This window comes from Mesocricetus auratus, unplaced genomic scaffold (genome assembly GCF_017639785.1).
Source record: "Mesocricetus auratus isolate SY011 unplaced genomic scaffold, BCM_Maur_2.0 Super-Scaffold_100006, whole genome shotgun sequence".
Classification (NCBI taxonomy): domain Eukaryota; kingdom Metazoa; phylum Chordata; class Mammalia; order Rodentia; family Cricetidae; genus Mesocricetus; species Mesocricetus auratus.
This window is the reverse complement of record NW_024429190.1, coordinates 11,580,213-11,601,726: the sequence shown is the minus strand read 5'-3', so window position 1 is coordinate 11,601,726 and position 21,514 is coordinate 11,580,213. Positions and strand designations below refer to the sequence as shown.

The following is a 21,514-nucleotide window of genomic DNA, read 5'->3' as shown; positions in this document are numbered from 1 at the left end:
TCAAACACTGAAAACTTACGTTTCCAGGATCTTGAGACAGCTTTGTCAAGGTATGGTCTAATAAGGCCTCTGGGACAAACGTGGAGAATGAATGTGAATTTTTGTTAAGAGTCTAAGTAAGAAAGGGACATCTTTCCTGCCAGGCCAGCAAACAACAGAACAATGCATAAGTGCTCTTTACAACTAGACTAGGGCTCAGGGACTGACACTGTCTCCGTTATTGCTGTCCCCAAGCTTTGCTCCTAGTATAAGGGAAGAGTCCTTCTACTTAATTATAAATTTGTCAATTCTCAAAATTCAATTTCAAGACTTTGCTTCTCAAAATTAAGTGTATGTTAGATATACTTAAAATATCTTCCTAATGGATCAGTTGTTTATTCTCATTTGCCTTAAAATAAATCAAAAGGCTTAAGAGATGAATAATCAAACTATTTCCCTGCTGCTGAAGAAGCAGTAAACAAGACTCCAGCAGAGGGCTCCTTTAACCCTGACAGAATGGTTATAAACTAGCAGTCAGTGGTATCTGTGCCTGAGGGAAGCTGTGCTACAGAGACCACCACCAGAGGAGATGCCTTTGTGCTAATGTCAAACTGAACCAGAAACACATCATGCCCAACATGCCACTGCATCAGATGGATGATTTACTCACAGTGTCCATCATTGTCATAACTTCTTTTTATCCATAAGAGAGATTCAAATACCCAAATACACAGCACTATTTCTTTAACAAGACCTCCACTCATTTGAACTGGGATGAGGCTGATTAATTTTTTTGCATTTAAAATGACGTCTTGCTTTTAAATATTTATTTTTTATGTTTTTGTGCATGTGTGTCCCTCCCCACCCCCCTCTCTCCCTCCCTCTCTCTCTCCCTCTCCCCCCTCCCCCTCCCCCCCCCTCTCTGTGTGTGTGCATGGCATGCAAGCACACATTCAAGATTTCAGAAGAGGGCACTGTATCCCTTGTAACTGGAATTATCAACTGTGAGCCATTATGTAGGTATTGAGAACCAAACCTGGGTTTTCATCAAGAACAGCATTCTTAACCACTGAGCCATCTTTCTGGCCTCAAAATCAGATTTTTAAAGAAATAATTCTAATATGTGGGAGGCATTAGAGACTACTCAGTACTGATCTGATCTTTTTATTTTACATGAAAAGGGATCCTGAGCAATTAAGCTACATAGTAAGACCAACCTTAGAGGTGAGAACTAGCTAGGCCCTGGATGCAAATGGACAGTCCTCAAAGGAAAGGAGCCAGCTGTTCTTTAGTCACTGCAATGGTCTGAGTAAGAATGGCCCCATAGGCTCACATAGTTTACTGCTTAACCACTACCAAGTAGCACTATCCAGAAGGGTTAAAAGGATTAGAAGTTATGACCATCACTGGGGATGGGCTTTGAGGTTTCAGAAACTCGTGTCAAGCCGAGTCTCTCTGCCTACAGATGAGGTTGTAGCTCTCAGTCTCTGCTCTAGTGTCTGCCTGCATGTAGGTTTGAATGCCTTGCACAATGGAACTATAAGCAAGCCCCTCAATTAAATCTTTCACATAAGTTGCCCTGGCCATAGTGTCTCTTCACAGGAATAGAAATCCTAACTAAGACAGTCATCTCTCCAAAGGACACTGCTTCATCCTCAGGGCTGATTGCCACTGTGATAAATCTAATCATTTTTTTGATTGGTTGGTTGGTTGGTTTTGGTTTTTCAAGACCAGGATTCTATGTGTAGCCTGGCTGTCCTGGATCTTGCTCTGTAGACCAGGCAGGCTGGTCTTGAACTCACATTTTGCCTCTACCTCCCAAGTTCTGGGATTAAAGGTAAGCACCACCAACAACCAGCAATTTAATTACTTTTTACCAAGAGTCAAGCACAAGCTGTTTCAGGCAGCACCTCATGTTACAAATCCATTAAAGAACCCAAAAACAAACAAACAAACTTGATGTGATTATGGATCCACTGATGAGAGCCAAGGAAACAACTATGGGCTTCAGCACAAACACAAAAAAAGAAAAATCCTATTTTAACTGGCACATCTCTGGCTTCCTGAAATAATAGAGAAGGGGCTTTTAAATATTTATCTGTTCACATTTATTTTACGGAGCACTGCTCCTAACTTATCTTGTATCCAAACAACCCTATTGCAGGGGGGGATTACTTTACCTTCTTCACTGCAAATTCTAGTCGTTCTTCTTTTCTTTTTTAAAATTCTCTCATATATTACATCCAGACAGCAGTTCCCCTTATCCCCAACCCCCAGCAGGCTTCCCAGGGACAGCAACCAAAACAGCATAACATGCTACAATAAGATCATCACATCAAGGCTGGATGAGGCAACCCAGGAGGAGAAAAGGGTCCCACCCAGCCATTCATTTTAAATAAGCAATAGAAATTATGACATGTTATTACTGAGTAACATTACTTTAGAAATGGAAGCTAATGTGTAACATTTTTAGAACACAATGAGAAAATAGAGAGTTGGCTCAGTTGGTAAAATGCCTGCCACACAAGTAAGACAACCTGAATTTAAGTCCTTTAGCACCCAAGTTTAAAAACAAACAAACAAACAAACAAAAAAGGGATGGGTTGAATCTGGAAGCCTTCTCCCTTAGACTAGCTTTCATAGTACCTGAAGGGGCTATGCAAGTTTCAAAAGGAGAGAAGCTACCTACAGTCCTACCCAGCCATGATGCCTGTAAACCACAACAATGAACAGCAAGGCATGAAACCCCAAAGGCGCAGCACTAGTACTCTTGTCTTGGCAATAACCAACAGCTGTACCACTAAACTTAAAGCCTGCTCAACAGGAGGGAAATCCTGACTGGTACTGGAAAACTGGCCAACTATGCAAGGATAGTGAGATCATGGACGTTAGGAGAATCTACAACTGCCACGTTACTAATTCCCAAATGAATTCTAAAGGTGTATGCATTTACTAACATTAGTGGGTTTTTCATCCTTCATCAAACAAACTTCTCTTTGCAACAAGTAGAGACCATTGCAGACAATTACAACTTGTCAAAGTGCAAAGAACAACTGGTATGGAATGCCTAATGCCAATGATACATCTACAACACAACCCCTGCACCTATGGCTCAGGGAACATTGAGAAGAGGGAGTCAAAGACTGTAAGAGCCAGAGGACCAGGAAATCTGCTGTGAGACTGTGTCTCCTAGAAATGATAGAGAAGTTTCATTCATGAGACCTCAACAATATGGCTGCCTTAATAAGATCTGAAAAAGTATACCACCAACAGACATGCTAACCTGGAAAGGGGCGATCTCACAGGGTCCCACTCTTGTGACAAAGAACTAAACTGTAACTAGGGAATGCTTATAGTGAAAGTCTTTCTTGGAGATGAGCCTCCTAATTGGTTCTCCAATACCAAGTACTTGAAATCATAACATACAAATAACACTAAATGGACTGAGCAGGGTGTGTGTGTGTGTGTGTGTGTGTGTGTGTGTGTGTGTGTGTGTGTGTGTAAGACATGACTTCACAGTAAGACCCTCAATTCACACCAAGTGTTACTATAGTAATTCAGGGACCAAAAAATTACACTGTTTAGGCTTAAAACAATGCAGAAGAGAACAAAGCAGTCCCATGAACAACAAGAATGTATTACATCTGTTCTGAGGGCTGAGATCTGTTTTGCACTGCACATCTGTGGCAGAACTGTGTTATCTAATACTAAGTGGCCAACCCTAAAAAACAAATATACAAGTAACAATATATGGATGGAGCAGGTAGCATTTATATATTTAGAAATATATACACATGTAACAATAATTAAAGAAACAGAGGTCAAAAATTTGAGAAAGAACAAGTAGGGGTACATGGGAAGAGTTGGAGTAAAGAATTGGGGAAAATGATGTAATTATAATTTAATTTCAAAAATAAATTTAAAAAAACACAGAAGAGCTGAACTATCTTTTCAACAGCTCATGTCCTATGCTGCCTATTTCCTAAGCCACGAAGAACATCCAGAGACTGAAAGTATAACAGGTTCACGTGCAAGCGAACGAACGAACACACACACACACACACACACACACACACACACACACACACCCCTACCTGAAGAATACCTCCAAAATCATTTTTTGTTGTTGTTTTGTTTTTAAAAGAATTTTAAAAAGAAAGAAGAAAAGAAAAACAGTAACAACAAAAGAACCTTACTTTCCAGGATCTGGCATTTGTGTGCACAGCAGTCGCAGAGACTGGAAACTCCTCCGGATAGAGTGGATGTTTGCCATTCCCATAAACACAACTTCACAGTTTGGGTAATACTCTGGAGAGAAAATGAAGAAAACACAAATACATTCAATTTAAGGATCGCAGGAGAATGACAGATTCAGAAGGACAGAGTCAGAATTTCTAGAATTCTGTCTTTACTACCTTAATTTTTATCCCCGCTTTTCTTTCTTTCCTTTTTTAAAGATTTATTTAGGGGGCTGGTGAGATGGTTCAGAGGTTAAGAACAGTGGCTGCTGGCTGCTCTTCCAGAGGTCTGTCTGCATGTATGCCTACTTGCCAGAAGAAGGCACCAGATCTCATTATAGAATGGCTAAGAGCCGCCATGTGGTTGCTGGGAATTGAACTCAGGACCTCTGAAAGAACAGCCAGTGCCCCAACCTCTCTAAGAAGTCCATGGCAAGTGCTTTAGGAAGATAATGATTCACATATGTACTGTGAGAGACAACAATGCTTTTAGAACAGACTGAGAAACAGCCTCTACAGCAACACTAACAGACCTGGGAAAAGACCAGCTTCCCTATTGCCGAGGGTTGGAACAGAGGAGAAAATTGATCTGCACCTTGTCCAAAGCACAAAAATGCCAAGGATCCAAAGAGCGGTTCTGGCTTTCTAGATGTACAGTGAAAATGTGCCTCGTCACTTATTTTAAATTAAGTCTAGGTTGTAAGTGAGCTGCACTGACAAGGACAGATTATCAGGGGATAGATCCTGCACTCACCTGGGCATTCACAGCCTCCTCCTTTGGCTCGATTTGCCACAGCTGCTGCATAGGAACGTGCATCCAAGATCAAAAGTTTCTGCGGCTGGAGAGCTAAACTTTCTGCTCCTGAAGCATTTGACAAAGAGGAATCTGCAGACACCAAGAAGAGGGTTAAAAATTAAATAACCTAGCTTTCTTAGAACTGTGAAAAATTAGAACCAGAGGCTCATATTACAGTAAAAACAAAACAAAATGAAACTCAAATCAACAAAGCCCTCTTACTAGGCCCTGGTACACAGACTTGGCTTCAGTTGATCCTGTCTGTCTTACCTTCTGATTAGAAATTGGTAAGAATTCATTTTCCAAAACCAATTCCCAAATTACATGAAGACCCACAGTGCCCAATCTCTTACCCTCTGTAGACTGAAGACAACCCAAGTCCTCATTACAAACGTCATTCTTGTCACCATGAAGACAACACTAAGCTCTTAAATCAAGCTTGAAACAAAGGGTCTTCCAGTGCCTTGTCAAGAACCGTCACTCCTCAAACAATCTCACTGTATTTCTTTTTACAAAAGTAACACTATATCCAGGTGTGGTGGCATATACCTTTAGTGCCAGCAATCAGGAAGCAGAAGTAGGTGGTTCTCTGTGAATTTGAGGCCAGCCTAGTTCACATAGTGAGTTCCAGGACAGAGACCCATCTCAAAAAACCCAAAGTAACATTATGTCTTCTAAGAAAAAGTCACTTTAAGAAAAGCTTCCCAGGTGCTTTTAAAAACTGCTACCATGAGCCTAGAGAGCACCTTACCGAACTCCACATCAGAGAGATCTCCGCCACTGGGAAAGTCTCGACAACTGTTCTTGGTGGAAACCTTGTTGACACTTGATTGAGAGTCAGAAGCACAAGCTTTGGCCACCGACTGCACCAGATGTTCATCATCAGCATTTCGCCAGCCCCACCAGCTAACCTCCGGTTGTCCACAGCGAGCAATAACAGCTCCATTACTCTGGTGCCTGTGTGGAGACAAAAGACAACTGTACTATTTCAAGGCCCCCAGTCTGATGCTCTGTACTCACATAAGTAGTATGGCAGTTGATTGTAAGCTCTTTATTTGGATAACCTGACACTAGGTAAATTTTGAATTGGCTTCAAATCCTTGCAGTATTAGGGACAGAAATGAATAATAAAATCTACATAACTTTCTGAATGATCATCCCATTATAGTCACCATCATATAAAGTTACTAACAAATGACAAATGAATGTTCTTAGAGAAAATGAACTAACACTTACAATTTAGGTATTCTGAATCTTTATGTTTGGGAAATAAGGTTTTTTAAAATTATGAATACTACTCTAATTCTACTATGTAATAATTAAGCACAAATAGCTCATTTCTGATACTGACTCCAATACATTAGATGCTAAAATACAAAGCAGATTGCTTTGCCTCGCTTCTAAGGTTCCACTGCAGTATCCATACTCATTACAACTGGCTTGAGGATTCTTTTCAAACATTTTCCATCTCTGTAACTGGAACATTCACCTGGCCCACAGTGGAATCCTTTATAAAACTCTCCTAAGTGTCGTGAGTCACGGGTTATTCTTACTAGAGGCACAGCACTCAATGACCCAGTCATGCTTCCTTCCTTAGGATTGTAGAAGAAATCACAATCCAGGAAATCATACTCTTACCCATCCTTTTCCAAAGGCAGAAATTATTCTCATTCTACTCTGAGATACTATTAAAAATCTCAAGCATTTTCCAGTATGTTGATTAAAAAGTTGTGGAAATATAATACTCACTAGTAAAAAAAGGAGTAAGGATATGCTATATCATCGCTAAATTGAAATGTGTCACATGAAGTGAAATAAGCTCATCACAGAGGACATATATTGTAAGATTCTACTTATGACATATTCAGAATAGGCAAATCTGAAAAAACAATGCATTACTGGCTATACTTTGGGCTAGAGCAGTTGGGGAAGAATGACTGCTAATAAGTATGCGATTTCTTTCAGGGTATCGAAAATACACAAAGATTGATTTGTAGAAGTGGGTTATGTAACTCTAAATGTAATATACTAAAAGTTGCTTAATTGTATTGACATACTTAAAGGTTTTTTTAAGCTATAAAAGTAATCACCTAGCTATAAATATAAAGATAGAGGGTTCAGTGGATGAAGCACATGCCTGAGCAAGTCTGATACCTGCACTCCATCCCAGACGCCACAAAACTGTATCACAAGTGCTGTGGCATATGTGCCCAAACACATCACATACACATAGTAAATAAATCAACGAATAAATAAAATTTTATGAAGCATTTAAAAAAGATTTTTGCTCTTTATTTTATTGCTGTGTATGTGGGTGAGTCTGTGTGTGGAAGGAGAGAGGCCAAAAACGGACAACAGAACTCTAGGAGATGCAATTACAGGCAGTTGTGAGTGCCGGATATGGGTGCTGGTAACTAAACCTCATTCATCTGAAAGAACAGCTCTTTACCACTTAGTCAACTCTTCAGCCCCAATAAATACTTTTTTAAAAATCTGGTAAGCAAAATCCCAAAGGCCTAGCAATTATATATTCTGAAGAAAATGCCCATGTTTGTGAAAATGCTCTTGAACATGCAAACCTACACACAAACAGTACAACTGTGTTTACACAGAACACAGTGATCCAGTCCTTTTTCTTCTTTACAAAACAATCTGAGAAAAGCTTGCTTTTAATCCTTAAATTCACGAGTAATAAATTAAATTTGGTGATAATCAAACTTCACCAGAACAGTTTGCTTATAGGTTTTCAATCCTCCCTCACTGTGAGCAGTAAGTAGCTACCAGTACACATTACTACCAACACCTCTTTGGCTCACAACAAATCAAACAAATGACATGAAATTCAATGGATTCTTGCTGTGCCTCCCTAATTGGCTGGAGAAGCACTGAGCTGAATGACTGCAAACTTCCCAGAAGAGGGTGGGGGGCCTTCCTGAGTGTCCCCTGGCTCTGCAAGGCTTCTGAACACTGAGTCAGGAACAGCAGATGGCACTCTTCACCCTGGGTCTTAGGTTTTTCAGGGTCAACTGGGTCACTACAAGTAGCAAGCAGTAGTCTCTTAATTTCCCAAAATGCTTTAATATTGTATTAAAGATAGCTCAAATAGGACAGTTATAATCACTTTAAAAGGAAAATTAAAAAGAAAGTAAGGTAAAACAGACATCTTACCACTTTAACAAACAGAATTTGGAAAAATACAAAAGGTCTAGTAAATGAACCCACTTACTAAAACATGGAATGCTTCCATTCTACATGAAAATGCAATGGTTTTAATTGCCTCTAAGTTAATGGTCAGGCAAGCTCCCCATAGGATAAGGTACTGTGACAGAACACCAAGTATATAGACAGAGGCACTATGAACTGCCCTACAAATGGGGGTCTCCCAAGATCTTGCTGTGTTAGAAACCACTCCAGAGTTCTAATCAGGTACTGGTTCAGCTCAGTGCTAACAAGTGGCCTCAGAAATCACTGCAGCAGCCCACAAATAACTAAACCAGGAAATGTTGGATTTAGAGGCATCTTGCCACCTGTGGTAGTTTGAATAAAATGTGATGGTTTGAATGAGAATATGGGTCCCATAGGCTCATATATTTAAATGCTTAGTCATCAAAGAGTGGCACTATTTGAAAAGGATTTAGGAGGTGTGGCCTTGTGGGAGTTGGTGTGGCCTTATTGGAGGAAGTATGTCATTGTGGGTGGACTCTAAGGTTTCAAAAACCCCATGCCTGCGAACTAGAATGAAGCTCTCAGCTATTACAGTATCATGAGGATTGCCATCATGAAAATGAGTTAACCCTCTGAGACTGTAAGCAAGCCCCAATTAAATGCTTTCCTTTATAAGAGTTGCTTTGGTCATAGTGTCTCTTCACAGCAACAGAACAGTGACTAAGACATTACCTCTGCTGGCATTGATGAGTGCTGGAGAGTCCCCAACATTCTTCAACACACCCCTCACAAAACTAAATATAGGAATCCAATTTGGAGATCAGAGACGTAAATACATGTTCTGGGATAGAGAGCAGCTCCAGGAAGCATGCTTGATTTACATGGGCTACATTAATAACTTTCAACTGTAATCTTGATTTTTCTCTCCAAGACTGAAAATGAAAATTTCCATGCATGTATATATTCTAGGGTCTCTAGAATGGGGGAAATCCTAGAACTCATGTCTTCTAGAATAACATTTTAGAAAAAGAAAAAAAAACTCAATGTTTTATTTATCATATTCTAAGGAGCCTTTTGTTTGTTTTGGTTGGTTTTTGTTTTTTTGAGGCAGGGTTTCTCTGTATTGTTTTGGAGGCTGTCCTGGAACTTGCTCTGTAGGCCTTGTCTCTGCCTCTCTCGTGCTGGGATTAAAGGCATGTGCCACTAACATCCAGCATAAGGAGCCTTTCTTACCTAGCACACTTAGGCTTTCTGCCTAAGGAGAGAACTCATTGAAGCCAGATACTCTGAAAATGAGAGCACTCCCCCTTCTGCTCCAAGTCAGCAAGTCTCACAAATGCCAGGCAGCTGATCTAATGCAGCTGTCGGTCACAACAGGAGCCAGCTGCTTTTCCCAGTCTCATAAGTCCCTTCAGCTTTCACTGCTAACTATCATGCCATTCTCACCACTTGAGTGATAGGTAAATTTGGTGACCTACTTTTCCAGTAGGTCTGAAAACAAAAGCAATAAACATGGAAAGTGAAGGCTTAATGGGTTCCACTGAGCATAGAAAATATTGTTTACTTTCTGTATTCAGGTGGGCATTAGAATGTGTCTTCAACAAATAGGAATGCCACAAGACTCAATATTTCCTAGAGACTCAATATTTGAGTGTAGTGGCTCCTAGTGGACAGTTTTTAACTAAGGCATTGTTTTAGCTCACCTTGGGCACAATAAAAAGTCTACACACCAGAAAAATTAAATGGAGACTGCTAACATTACAAGACACAATAATGACTTCCTAAAAATGTAACATCACCGTGTAAGAGCAAATAGGTCACTGACTTATAAAGTGAGCACTCAAGAATAAACTTTTTTCCAAATGTCGCTTAAAGACATTCAAGTGTTAAGAGGCCCTCATTAGCACGCCACACAACACTGAAAGGTAAGAATTATCTTGCCCATTCTACTCATCAGAGGCAGACTGGCATCAATTAGGGGCCATAGTCAGAACGGACAGTAAGTCACTTACGTCTGTCTCTTCTTACCCACCCCTTCCAAAACTTGCACCTCTTAGCCCTTATGTATATAGCTATTTCCTCGAAATTAAAATACCCCCCTTGCAGGGAAAATCTCATAGCACAAGAATATGTATCTCTCCAAAGGTATAGCAGCAGTAAACACTTGCTGGAAAAGAAAACTCTGGTGGGGCTGCCCGTAGTTTTGTAGAGAATAGCAGTAATGCAGCTTTCTTGAGTCCCCACCATGAGGAAACCTTTCAGTGATGTAGCCAGCTATCTCTCAGTCATCTGTTCCTGTAACCCACTCCTCACCCATGCTCCCATAAGCAACCTTAAAAGCTGTCATTGGTCAGAAAGCTAAATCAGATGGGACCATGTCTTAGGTCTGTAGTCCATGTCCTATCTGGGATTAACAGAGGTTCCTTCATGTCTCCCCACAAGAAGTCACACACAGCTCTCATGCTTTAGATCTCTGAAGCTTCCTACCCAGACCTGGCTGTTTCTAATTCTATCTAAAAACAAGAGTCCTTCCTTCCACATGTCAAAGTGACAATCACAAACACCGTTATAGTTCATTCAGCTCTAGTCTAAGTTTTACCAATCTTTCAACACAAAAGCCCTGTAAAACATCTGAGCAAGCACAAGAAAGAAAGCTATTTGTTTGCTTGTTACTTGAAATAGGGTTTCTCTTTATAGCCCAGGCTGGCCTCAAACTCAGTGATCCACCTACCCCTGCCTCCAGAGTGCTGGGATTAAAGGTGTGCCACCACCACCCAGTTTAAGAATGCTAGCCTAAAGCAACATTTTTTTTTTAAGACAAGGTCTTCCTGTGTAGTAACCCTGTCTAGCCTGGAAGTCCTTATGTAGACCAGGTTAGTCTTGAACTCACAAAGATCTACCTGTCTCTAACTCCTGAGTGCTAGGATTAAAGGTGTATACTGCTACCCCCGGTCTAGACACTTTCCTATTAAAATGTTCTTATCAGGATCCATTCATACCCACAACTTAGTGTTCTGGACACAGTGAGTACTGGTATATTTCTTTCTGCAGGCATAGCTTCAGCAATAAGGAAGTATGGACTGACCAGGGCCTGTCTCAGAACCCAACCCCACCCAGCACTTGCCAGGTTAGCAGCCACAGAGACAGCAAGCCAACAGGCAGTGGGGCAGTAGTACCAGCCTAACCTGGGGCTAGTCTGGCTTCCTTACCTGTAGATGACAGCAGGGATGCGCTTCCAGGATCGGAAGCCTGCCACACTTTCTAGTTCTTTGTCAGTGATCCAGGCAGGAACTATGAGCTCTTGAGGATAACTACCACATAATCTGTTGGAAAGAAGAGAATGGTAGTAAGAAGGAAGGAGGAAGAAAAGGGAATGAGAGGGAGGAGAGAGATGCAGAAGGATACTATATGAGCCAGGACAGGGACACTGTTCATGTCACCACAAAGCCAGCTAAAAAGGCAATGAGGATGCTTGCCCAGCATGTTCAAGGACCTGTATTCATTCTCTAGCACAGGAGAAAAAAATAGCAGAAGAGAAACAGAAGGGACATTATTTGAGTTTTTGGCCTCCTTAACAGAATGGAAACCATAATTTTGCTTATGTTTTATACACATTATCTTTAATGGTGCAATCTGATGCTACCTTTTAGAATCTGATAATCTAGCAATGAAACAATGTGAGCTGAGGGACATTCTCATACCCATGATAATTCTCTGTAGTTAATATATACATATATATTTCATTTGAAACTACTGGAATATCCAGTTAAATTACAGAAAAAAGCACCCATATCACCTCTCTTAGCTTCAGTCTTTCAGGCTCTTGACAAAGTAAGTAAGGAAAGGACAAAACCCACCATTTCAGATCTTCAGAGACCTCTTCAGATTAACTTACTCATTCTCTGATTTGAACTAGGATGTCCTAATTATAAGTAGCAAGTGCAGCCAAGAATTATACAAATATAATGCAGCAATAATCCCAGTGAGCAAGTGAGTAATGTGAATAAGCTATTAGTCATAGTTCTATAACACACTACAGAAGAGACTATACACTGAGAAACAAGCTGTCTCTTGCTTGTTCTTTCCTCCCCACCCCCTCTCTCTGTTTCTTTTCTCTCTCATTTTAAAACAGAAGGTGTAGATACATTTTAAAGTCAAGCTAGTGACCAGGGACAAAGCACTTCTGACAGGTTTTATTTACAGGACTGCATCACTGGGTAATCTTCCTTTTGAACAGTGAGAACAGTATGAAAATTAATCCTAAAATTCACAAACCACCTGTGCTGGCTAGTTTTCATGTCAACCTGGCACAAGCTAGAGGTATGTGGGGGAAAAAAGGAAACTTAAGAAAATTCCCCCATAGGATTGGCCTATAGGCATTTTCTTGGTTGATGACTGACTTGGGAAGGCCCAGCCCACTGTGGGTGGAGTCACCCCTGGGAAGGTGGTACTGAATGGCACAGAAATCAGTTGAGCAAGCCATGGAGAGTAAACCAGTAAGCAAGCAGTACTTCACCATGGCCTCTGCTTCTATTGCTGCCCCCAGGTTTCTATCATGAGTTTACCCCAAGTTCCTTTGATGATGACTGTGATGCGGAAGTGTAAGCAAAATAAACCCTTTCCTCTTGAAGCTGCTTTTTGTTCAGTGTTTTATTTCAGCAATAACTAAGATACCTGCACCTTCATCCCATTCCCCTACTGTATTCAACTGCACTAGAAGGTGATTAGGACTTAGGAGGTTTTTCAAGACAGGGTTTCTCTGTATTGTTTTGGAGGCTGACCTGGAACTTACTCTGTAGACCAGACTGGCCTTGAACTCACAGAGATTCAGCTGTCTGTGAAGGCCTGTGCCACCACTGCCCAGCTAGGACTTAAGAGTTTTGATCACTCTACACTACATCTCTTTCTTTGCTGCTCTCAATTTTCCAGAAGATAAACAATCAGATATTTAAAAGCCACTGAGCCAGAAGGATGGTTGTGACTGGGAATAGTTACATAAACTTTGTAACACCCATTCATGTTCTTTGTTGTTGTTGTTGTTGTTTTGTTTTCCTAAACAGAGTTTCTCCATATAATCTGTCCTCAAACTCAAGAGATCCAGCCAGGCAGTGGTGGCTCACACCTTTAATCCCAGCACTGGGGAGGCAGAGGCAGGCGGATCTCTGTGAGTTCGAGGTGGGGCTGGACCGACAGCCTCCAAAACAATACAGAGAAACCCTGTCTCATAAAAACCAAAAAAACAAACAAACAAACAAAAAAAAAAAAACCAGAAAAACAGGACCAAAACAATAAAAATGGACTAGACCTGGATGAATCTTATTCTTTAGGAATGGGATGACTGTTTCACAGTCCTGGAGACTGACTTACTCATATGAATTGGTGGTTTTGTGCTCACTGTCTAGCAGACTCCACACATCTCTATTCTACTCAGAAGTCAGCTCTGCTCACTGTGGGTAAGCAACACCAGTGTATAGAAAGGAGGTTACACTCAGCAAAGCCTATGCAGCCTCAGATTCCTGTGGCTTTTTTCTCCTCCAACCTGCCTCTGAGAACAGCTCCATGTGACTCTGTACCTTTGTAACCCCCAGGTTCTTAACTTCTCTTGGCTAGGCCCATGAGAAGTAAGAGCTGCAATAAGAGGTAGATTTTCCAGTGAAAAATGGCTAACCACAAATAGACCAAGAAAATTGCTATTATAATTTGAGGTAACTGAAAAGAGCAAAGCATTATTAGTGCTGCAAAGAAACTAAAGAAAATATTCATTTCAGTCTCCTGTTCAATGTTTTATAGAAGCTTAAATTGACAAAATAATAGTATTTAACCTAACTCCCTTTTCTCACCAAAGCACTTACATGTTTTTAAAGAAACAGGTAATGGATGAATATTTAATAAGTTATTTAATATTTAATGGTTAAATGATCATAGCTGTGAAAATTTGCCACTAAGATTAGCAATGAAGATTGGGGATATATCTCAGTAGGAAAGTGCTTGCCAAGGTCAGATCCCCAGTGCTCATATAAAAGACTGGGTGTGGTAGCAAATGCCTGTAATCCTAGTGTTGGGGAGGTAGAGACAGGAAACTCTTTAGAACTTGTTGGTCAGCCTGTCTTGCTAAACTGACAAGCCCCAAGTTCAATGAGAGACCCTGTCTCAAAAAATAAGGTGACGCCAGGTGGTGGTAGCCCATGCCTTTAATCGCAGCACTTGGGAGGCAGAGGCAGGCGGATCTCTGTGAGTTCGAGGCCTGGCTGGTCCCACGTCCTCCAAAACAAAACAGAGAAACCCTGTCTTGTAAAACAACCAAAAAAAAAAAAAAAAAAAAAAAGGTGACCAGTGATAAAAGAAGACACTTAACATTGGCTAACCTCTGGCCTCCACCCACACCTACACAGGTGCCTGTACATGTACACACTCAGAGCACACATACACACATGTACACATGTGTGCACGCACGACACACATACACACAGTGTTTGTCCTTCCTTTTAAGATCACTGATCCTGTCTCTTACATAATGCCAAGTGGTGATGAAAACACTGCTGCCCAGTATCATCTAAGACAGACATGTAGAAGGAAGAAAGGAGGCCTGTAGAGGTTAAAAGGAAGGTTTCAGGATCTTATTAAGCAAGGATCATTTTCCACTCCAGAAATACTGAACAAAAGGTTCAAATGGAACTCTAAAGAGCATGAATTTAGTGCTAATAAACAAAATTCTATTTCAAAGTACCTAAATTCAATGTTCTGCCACCCACGAATCGGGGCTTCTGTTAAAGGTACTGGCTGTGAACCTCAGCCTACAAGTATCCATATAACTCACTTGTATTTCTCATTGATGTTGGAAATCCTCCAGGCATTGTTCATGTCAAAACCCATCCGCTCCACTTCATTCTTAAACCTTGATGTTACATGCTCCCCTAGGGATAGAGACAGATAGTAGAAACAAATAAATACAATTTTGCAAAATGGAAAACAAAACCATCACTACTTTGCTCTATTTTGTTTTAAAGGCAGGAATGTATAAATAGATAACATTAACTTTAGCTGAAAAAATGGGCAGAAAGGAACCAGGACTAACTTAGATTAAGAATAGTATCATTTTGGCTACTGTTCACCTTTAACCCCAGCACTCAGGAGACAGAGGCAGGCAGATCTCTGTTGGTATTGCTGCTCATTCACTGCACTCACTTTTTCAGAGAGCAACAGTCTGGAGGTGGTTAGCATGAAACACCTCTCTGGCCCCAAAGCCTATGTTCTTTCTTGCAACCACACAGACTACTTTCTTATGTCCATGTTCAGATTAACAGTATACATAAAAAGAAAAAAATCCATCTTAAAAAAACTACCAATATTAGTAACATAGATCTAAAATTCTTCATCTGAAACATTCTGGGTCGCATTTCAGAACCTGGGAGTTTTCTGGCTTTTAGAAAGCTAAGACAGCACATGTATTATAACACTACAGTCACGATTTCAACAGGGGCTACTTAGTAATCACTAGTTCCTCAGGGGAACACATGAGTACTTCACACCAAGTGAGATAACTGTGTCAGCTCAGATAAGGTCAAACAGAAAATAGGTTAAGAAATGCTTTCTGGTTTTCAGAGACTGCAAGTAATCAGGTTAGTGGTCACAGGATCCTAACTGCCAGTGACCAGAAAAAGAAACTCTGGGCATCTATAAGAACACATCCCTAGCAGGGAGTTGGTGGGGCAATGCCTTTAATTCCAGCACTTAGGAGGCAGAGGCAGGCGGATCTCTGTGAGTTCAAGGCCAGCCTGGTCTACAGAGAGAGTTTCAGAACAGCCTCCAAAACAATACAGAGAAACCCTGTCTCCAAAAACAAAAAACAAACAAACAAGAACACATCCCTATCTCCTAGCTATAACGTGGTCATTTTCCTCATACATGTGGCCCTTTCTCCCGTAAGACCATAAATAAAGGTAGAGCCAGACCTACATCTAAAAAGCTTTCCTCCTTAAAGAAGCACGTGGTCCTGGAGCATAACTTACTAAACAAAATCACCATGTGGGCTCCTAGTGTGTGCAATCCGTGTTACAACTTATAAAACAAATGCTGGTGGGCTAGAAGAAAACAAATAACATACACAACAGAATGCTTTGGAGAGAAGGGAAAAGTTTTGTTCTCCTTTGGGAATGAGCCTCAGAGCAGGAAACACCAATTACTTGGATGAAGGCCAACCCTGTAAAACTATGTCCCATTTAAACTACTTTTCTTGAGTTTAAGCTAGGTATCACATGCTTCCGGAAGATGAGCTATAAAAAGATGATGTTCAGAGCAACAGGAAGAAATAACAGTTAAGTCTGGTCCATTTGGAAATGTTTTAGAAGCAATATAACAGGCTCTCAAATAGGATAAAAAGCTATCTGAACTGAGGTGCCATCTGTCCACAAATTGTACTGGCCCTTCAGAAGACTAAACAGAGAGTCTTTCATTTAAAATATAAAGCTGTAAAACTTTGACATCTTTCAAGTTTATTAAAAGAAGATATCCCATGGGGCTACAGAGATGGCTCAGTGGTCAAGAACACTAGCTGTTCTTCAGAGGTCCCGAGTTCAATTTCCAGCACACACACACACACACACACACACACACACACACACACACCCCTTAAGGGAGAAAAATGTTGCCGCTTCTGATATACTTTTAAGTTTTACAAAAGTAGAATGCATTTTTATTAATGGTCTTTTATATTAACACCTTGATTTTAGGATAAGCAGTTATCCTAAAAGGATCCTGTGATTTAAAAAGTAAACACTGGCATCTGGGCACCATCTTAGCAGCTAATCTATTGTTTAAAACTGAGCTATCCTAGAGACCTGGAAAGGGAAACAACCGTAGGTCAGGGTTTAACCTGCCACAGCCAGGTGGATAGATGTCTTGAGAGGCATTTGTGGCCAGGAGTTGATCTCATTAACTGACAGTAACTCTAGAGTGAGGCAGCTCTGGGCATGAGGTCTGTAGGTAGATCAGGCTCTGGAGCAACCTTTCTGGTGTACACTAGAGTCTGAAAACTCTGAAGCTCCAATGATCAACACTCAGGGGTTAAAGTGTGAAAATAGGTCCTTTATCCATACAGACGCCAATCCTGTGGATGCTTCTCCCACTCTTCACTCTCTAGCTAGGACCCAAGAGGAGTCTACAAGGTGGGAGAAATCTGCCTAGCCCACCAACCAAAAAGGTAAATGTGACCACCAGAAACCTCTGGGACACAGAGAAGAGAAGCTATAAAAAACGAAGACAGTTATTGCAGACATTAGAGACTCACCCAACACAGGCTCAAATCAGCACAAACCTGGAAGACAAGAATCTACAGGTACAGCTGACTTCCCCTTCCTCACCATGCCATCTGAAGCTGCTATCACGTCGTCAGCTTTTTCTTTTGTCCCTCCATTTCTTTTATACTATGTTTGTGAAAGTATTTTCACTTATGACACTCTAAAAAAAGAGTGTATTATCTGTGTGTATGTCTGTGTATCACTTGCATGCTGGTGCCCATGAAGACCAAAAGAAGGCATAGAATCCCCTGGAACTAGAGTCACAGAGAATTGTGAGCCACCATGTAGGAGCTGGGAATCTGACCCTGGTCCTCAGGAAGGACAGCCATTGCTTTTATATTAACTGCTGAGCCATCACTGAAGCTCCAACTTTTATATCTTTAATTCTTATTCTTCTTAAGTTAATCTAGCATAGTATTTCTTTTCCTCTTATATTTCTCATTACTTTTCTTCCTATGATATTTTAAATAATATTTTTACTTTGGTTTTTGGAGACAGGTGCTCCTAAAGTTGATCCTCCTACCTCTGCTTGCCCAGTACTAGAACTACAAGAAGCATGCTCTACCATGTCCAGCTATCTTATTAGCTTTTAATTTAAAAGACAAAAGACGGTATTTGGGGGGCTGGAGAGATGGCTCAGAGGTTAAGAGCACAGGCTGCTCTTCCAGAAGTCCTAAGTTCAATTCCTAGCAACCACATGTGGTTTACAACCATCCATAATGAGATTTGGTGCCCTCTTCTGGCCTGCAAGGGTACATGCAGACAGAACATTGTATACATAATAAATAAGCCTTTAAAAAACAAAAACCGATATTTTTAAATTTATGTACTTATTCTCATTATTCTATGTGCATAAATGCAGGTTCATGCATGTGTATGCATGTGAAAATCATAAGACTTGTGGGGATCAGTTCTCCCATCTTGAGTTCTGGGAATCACATCTTAAGCAGCAAGTACTTTTACCTACTGAGCCATCGCACTGGCCCATGTTTTAATTTTTATTACTGTTTTTACATTTATCTAATTAAAAATTTTTAGATTTATATGTTTTATTTTATATGTATGGTATTTTCCTGCAAGTATTATGTACATCACATATTTGCCTGGTGCTCTCAGAAGGCATAAGGAGTCAGATCCCCTAGAATTGGAGTTACCGAGGACTGTGAACCTAGGAACTCATGTAAGTACTAGGAACTGAACCTGGGTCCTCTTCAAGAGCAACAAGTGTGCCGGGCGTTGGTGGCGCACACCTTTAATCCCAGCACTTGGGAAGCAGAGGCAGGCACATCTCTGTGAGTTCGAGGCCAGCCTGGTCTACAAGAGCTAGTTCCAGGACAGTCTCCAAAGCTACAGAGAAACCCTGTCTCGAGAAAAAAAAAAAAAAAAAAGCAACAAGTGCTTTAAATATCAAACCATCTTTCCTTTCCCTGCCTCTCATCTGTTCACTGTTTCCCATTTGCCCTGAGTAGTTTTAACCTCACAGCACAGTCTATATTGGTTTTGCCATTTTCTGTTCCACAGTCATTGCTAATGTAGGAGTGAACTTTTATCAGGTTCAAGTGGATTCTTTGTCTTGTATGGTCTGACATTGTCATTAGAAGGTTTTTTTCCCCTTTCTCAGTGGGAGTAAGGCCCCAAGATTAAGCTTCTCACTAACAAACTTACAAATAAAACCAGAAGCAACACCCAAACCAGCAGACTCACAAATCACAAACTAGGAACAGAAGAAACATGAAAGGTCAGAGCATTTTAACTCCCCAATTGCTGCATCCAAAACAACTGCCCCATGAAAAATCAAGTTTACTGGTGAAATGATCAGTGGTCTCAAACAATATACATCCAGAAGATGAAGTAAATCTAGAAGCTAAGGAGAAAAGTCAGCAAGGAACACGGACCAAGTCAGCAGTGGGGAAAAAAAAAATCAGTGATATACTTAATAAAACAACATGGAAGAAAAATTCAGCAAAAAAATGGTATTTTTTTAAAAATTGTTGGAAACGAAGAACTTGGTAAGTCAGATTTTACAAAAAAACAAACAGTGGAAAACATTAACAACAGACCACCCATGCAGAAGAATCTCAGGGGTAGAGGCCAAGGTCAAGAAAAGACCACATTAAAGCATAAATAAAAATAAATAACCAGGTATGGTAGTACAAACTTTAACCCCAGTAATCAAGAGGCAGAAGCAGGTGAATTTAATCAAGCTAGCCTACATAGAGAGTTCCAGGTCAGCCAGAGCTATACAGTAACATCCTACCACAAAAAACAAACAAGCACATATAATGTTGATAAACACTGGGACACAGTCAAACCTAAGATAGATAAAGTCCATATATTTATTAATGAAAAGAACAATTTATCCAGAAGACATAACAGCTGTAAAAACATATGCACCAAATGTTGGGGCTTCCAATTTCGTAAAACAAACATTAATGAACACAAAAGGTCATATAGTTCCTGATACAATAATTATCAGTGACTTCAATACCCTGCTCTCATCTTTAGACATATCATCCAAATAAAATTCCACAAAGAAACTTCAGAGTTAAACTGCACCATAGATCAAATGAATGTAACAAACTTCTACAAAATATATAGAATATGCATTCTTTTTTTCTTTTTTTGGTTTTTTGAGAAAGAATTTCTCTATTGTTTTGGAGGCTGTCCTGGAACTCGCTCTGTAGACCAGGCTGGCCTGGAACTCACAGAGATCCGCCTGCCTCTGCCTCCCACGTGCTGGGATTAAAGGCGTGCGCCACCAACGCCTGGCTAAATATATAGAATATACATTCTGAAATAGATCACATTCTAGCCATAAAGTACATCTTAACAACAACCTAAGAACTGAAATAAATTCTGGTATCTTTTCGAATCACCATGGAATAAGAGCAAGAGAAGCCATAGAAACTGTACACGTACGTGGGAAGTGAACCATACACTCTTAGTGAGTCTCTAAAGAAACTAGGTAGGAGATTTTAAAATTCCTACAATCAAATGAAAATGACAACACAATTTAACAGAACATTTGGGATACATCTAATACAAAGGAAAGCTTATAGCCATGAGTATTTATACTTAAAAAAAGGCTATTTGTAGACATTTAAAAAATCATACTCATGTCTCTCACACTGTAGACAATACAAACATAAAAATAAAGGTTTCAAATTTTTAAAAATGTTATTGCATGCATTTATGGGGGTTGGTGATGCATACCACAAGACATGCATAGAAGTCAGAGGAAAAGTTTCAGGAATGTGTTCTCTACTACCACAGTGTAGGTCCTGGGGATTGAACGCAAGTCACCAGGCTTGGCAGCATGCATGCCACCTTTACCTCCTGAACCAACTTGATGGCCCAATACATATTTCTTTAAAGTAACTGAAACATTTTAAAGGGCTGACTAGATGGTTCCGTGGTGGTAAAAGTGTTTGCCATGCAACACTTAGTTCAGATTCCAGGAACCACGTAAAAAGCCAGACACAGTTACACATACAGGAATCCCAGCATTCATAGGGAGAGGTAGGAGGTACAGATAAGAGAATCGTCCAGAAACATGTAAGCCAGTCAGCTTGGAGCACAGCACGGAGCACAGCACAGCAGCAAGCAGCACACCAGAAGGTAAGGACCCGCACTTAGCTGCTCTCCAGCCACCACATGCATGCATGCTCACTCACAGCCATGCATAAGAAAGTTAGTAAAGACAAAAATCAGATGCACCTCTAAGGACTTACAAAAACAAAGGTAAGCCAAACTCAAAAACTGGTGGCAAGAAATAATAAAGATCAAGGCAGAAATTAACAAAAAGGAAAATGAAAGAACAATACATAAAACAAACAAAAAAGCTTGCTTCTCGCCAAACTAAGCAAAAGAGGGAGAAAAGGCTAAATTAGAAATGAAAGGCCTAAGACAATTGACTCACCAGGTAAAGGAGCCTGCCACCAAGCCTGATGACCTGAGCTCCATCCACAAGACCCACAAGGTAGAAGGAAGAGAACTGACTCCCACCAGTTGTCCTCTGACCTCTACATACACCCAAATAT

General features: G+C 40.5%; 1 protein-coding gene across 5 annotated transcripts in view; it reads right to left on the bottom strand.

Annotated features, from left to right (window-relative positions):
* Positions 1 to 21,514, bottom strand: part of Mtmr3 (myotubularin related protein 3) — a 104,025-nt gene that overhangs the window by 14,216 nt on the left and 68,295 nt on the right. For all 5 annotated transcript variants that reach the window (XM_040746805.1, XM_040746808.1, XM_040746807.1 and 2 more), the window contains exons 8-12: positions 14,996 to 15,092; positions 11,388 to 11,501; positions 5,765 to 5,970; positions 4,972 to 5,103; positions 4,176 to 4,287 (exon numbers count right to left, since the gene is read on the bottom strand). In XM_040746805.1, the coding sequence (XP_040602739.1) occupies positions 4,176 to 4,287; positions 4,972 to 5,103; positions 5,765 to 5,970; positions 11,388 to 11,501; positions 14,996 to 15,092 (661 nt within the window). The remainder of the gene's footprint in view (positions 1 to 4,175; positions 4,288 to 4,971; positions 5,104 to 5,764; positions 5,971 to 11,387; positions 11,502 to 14,995; positions 15,093 to 21,514) is intronic.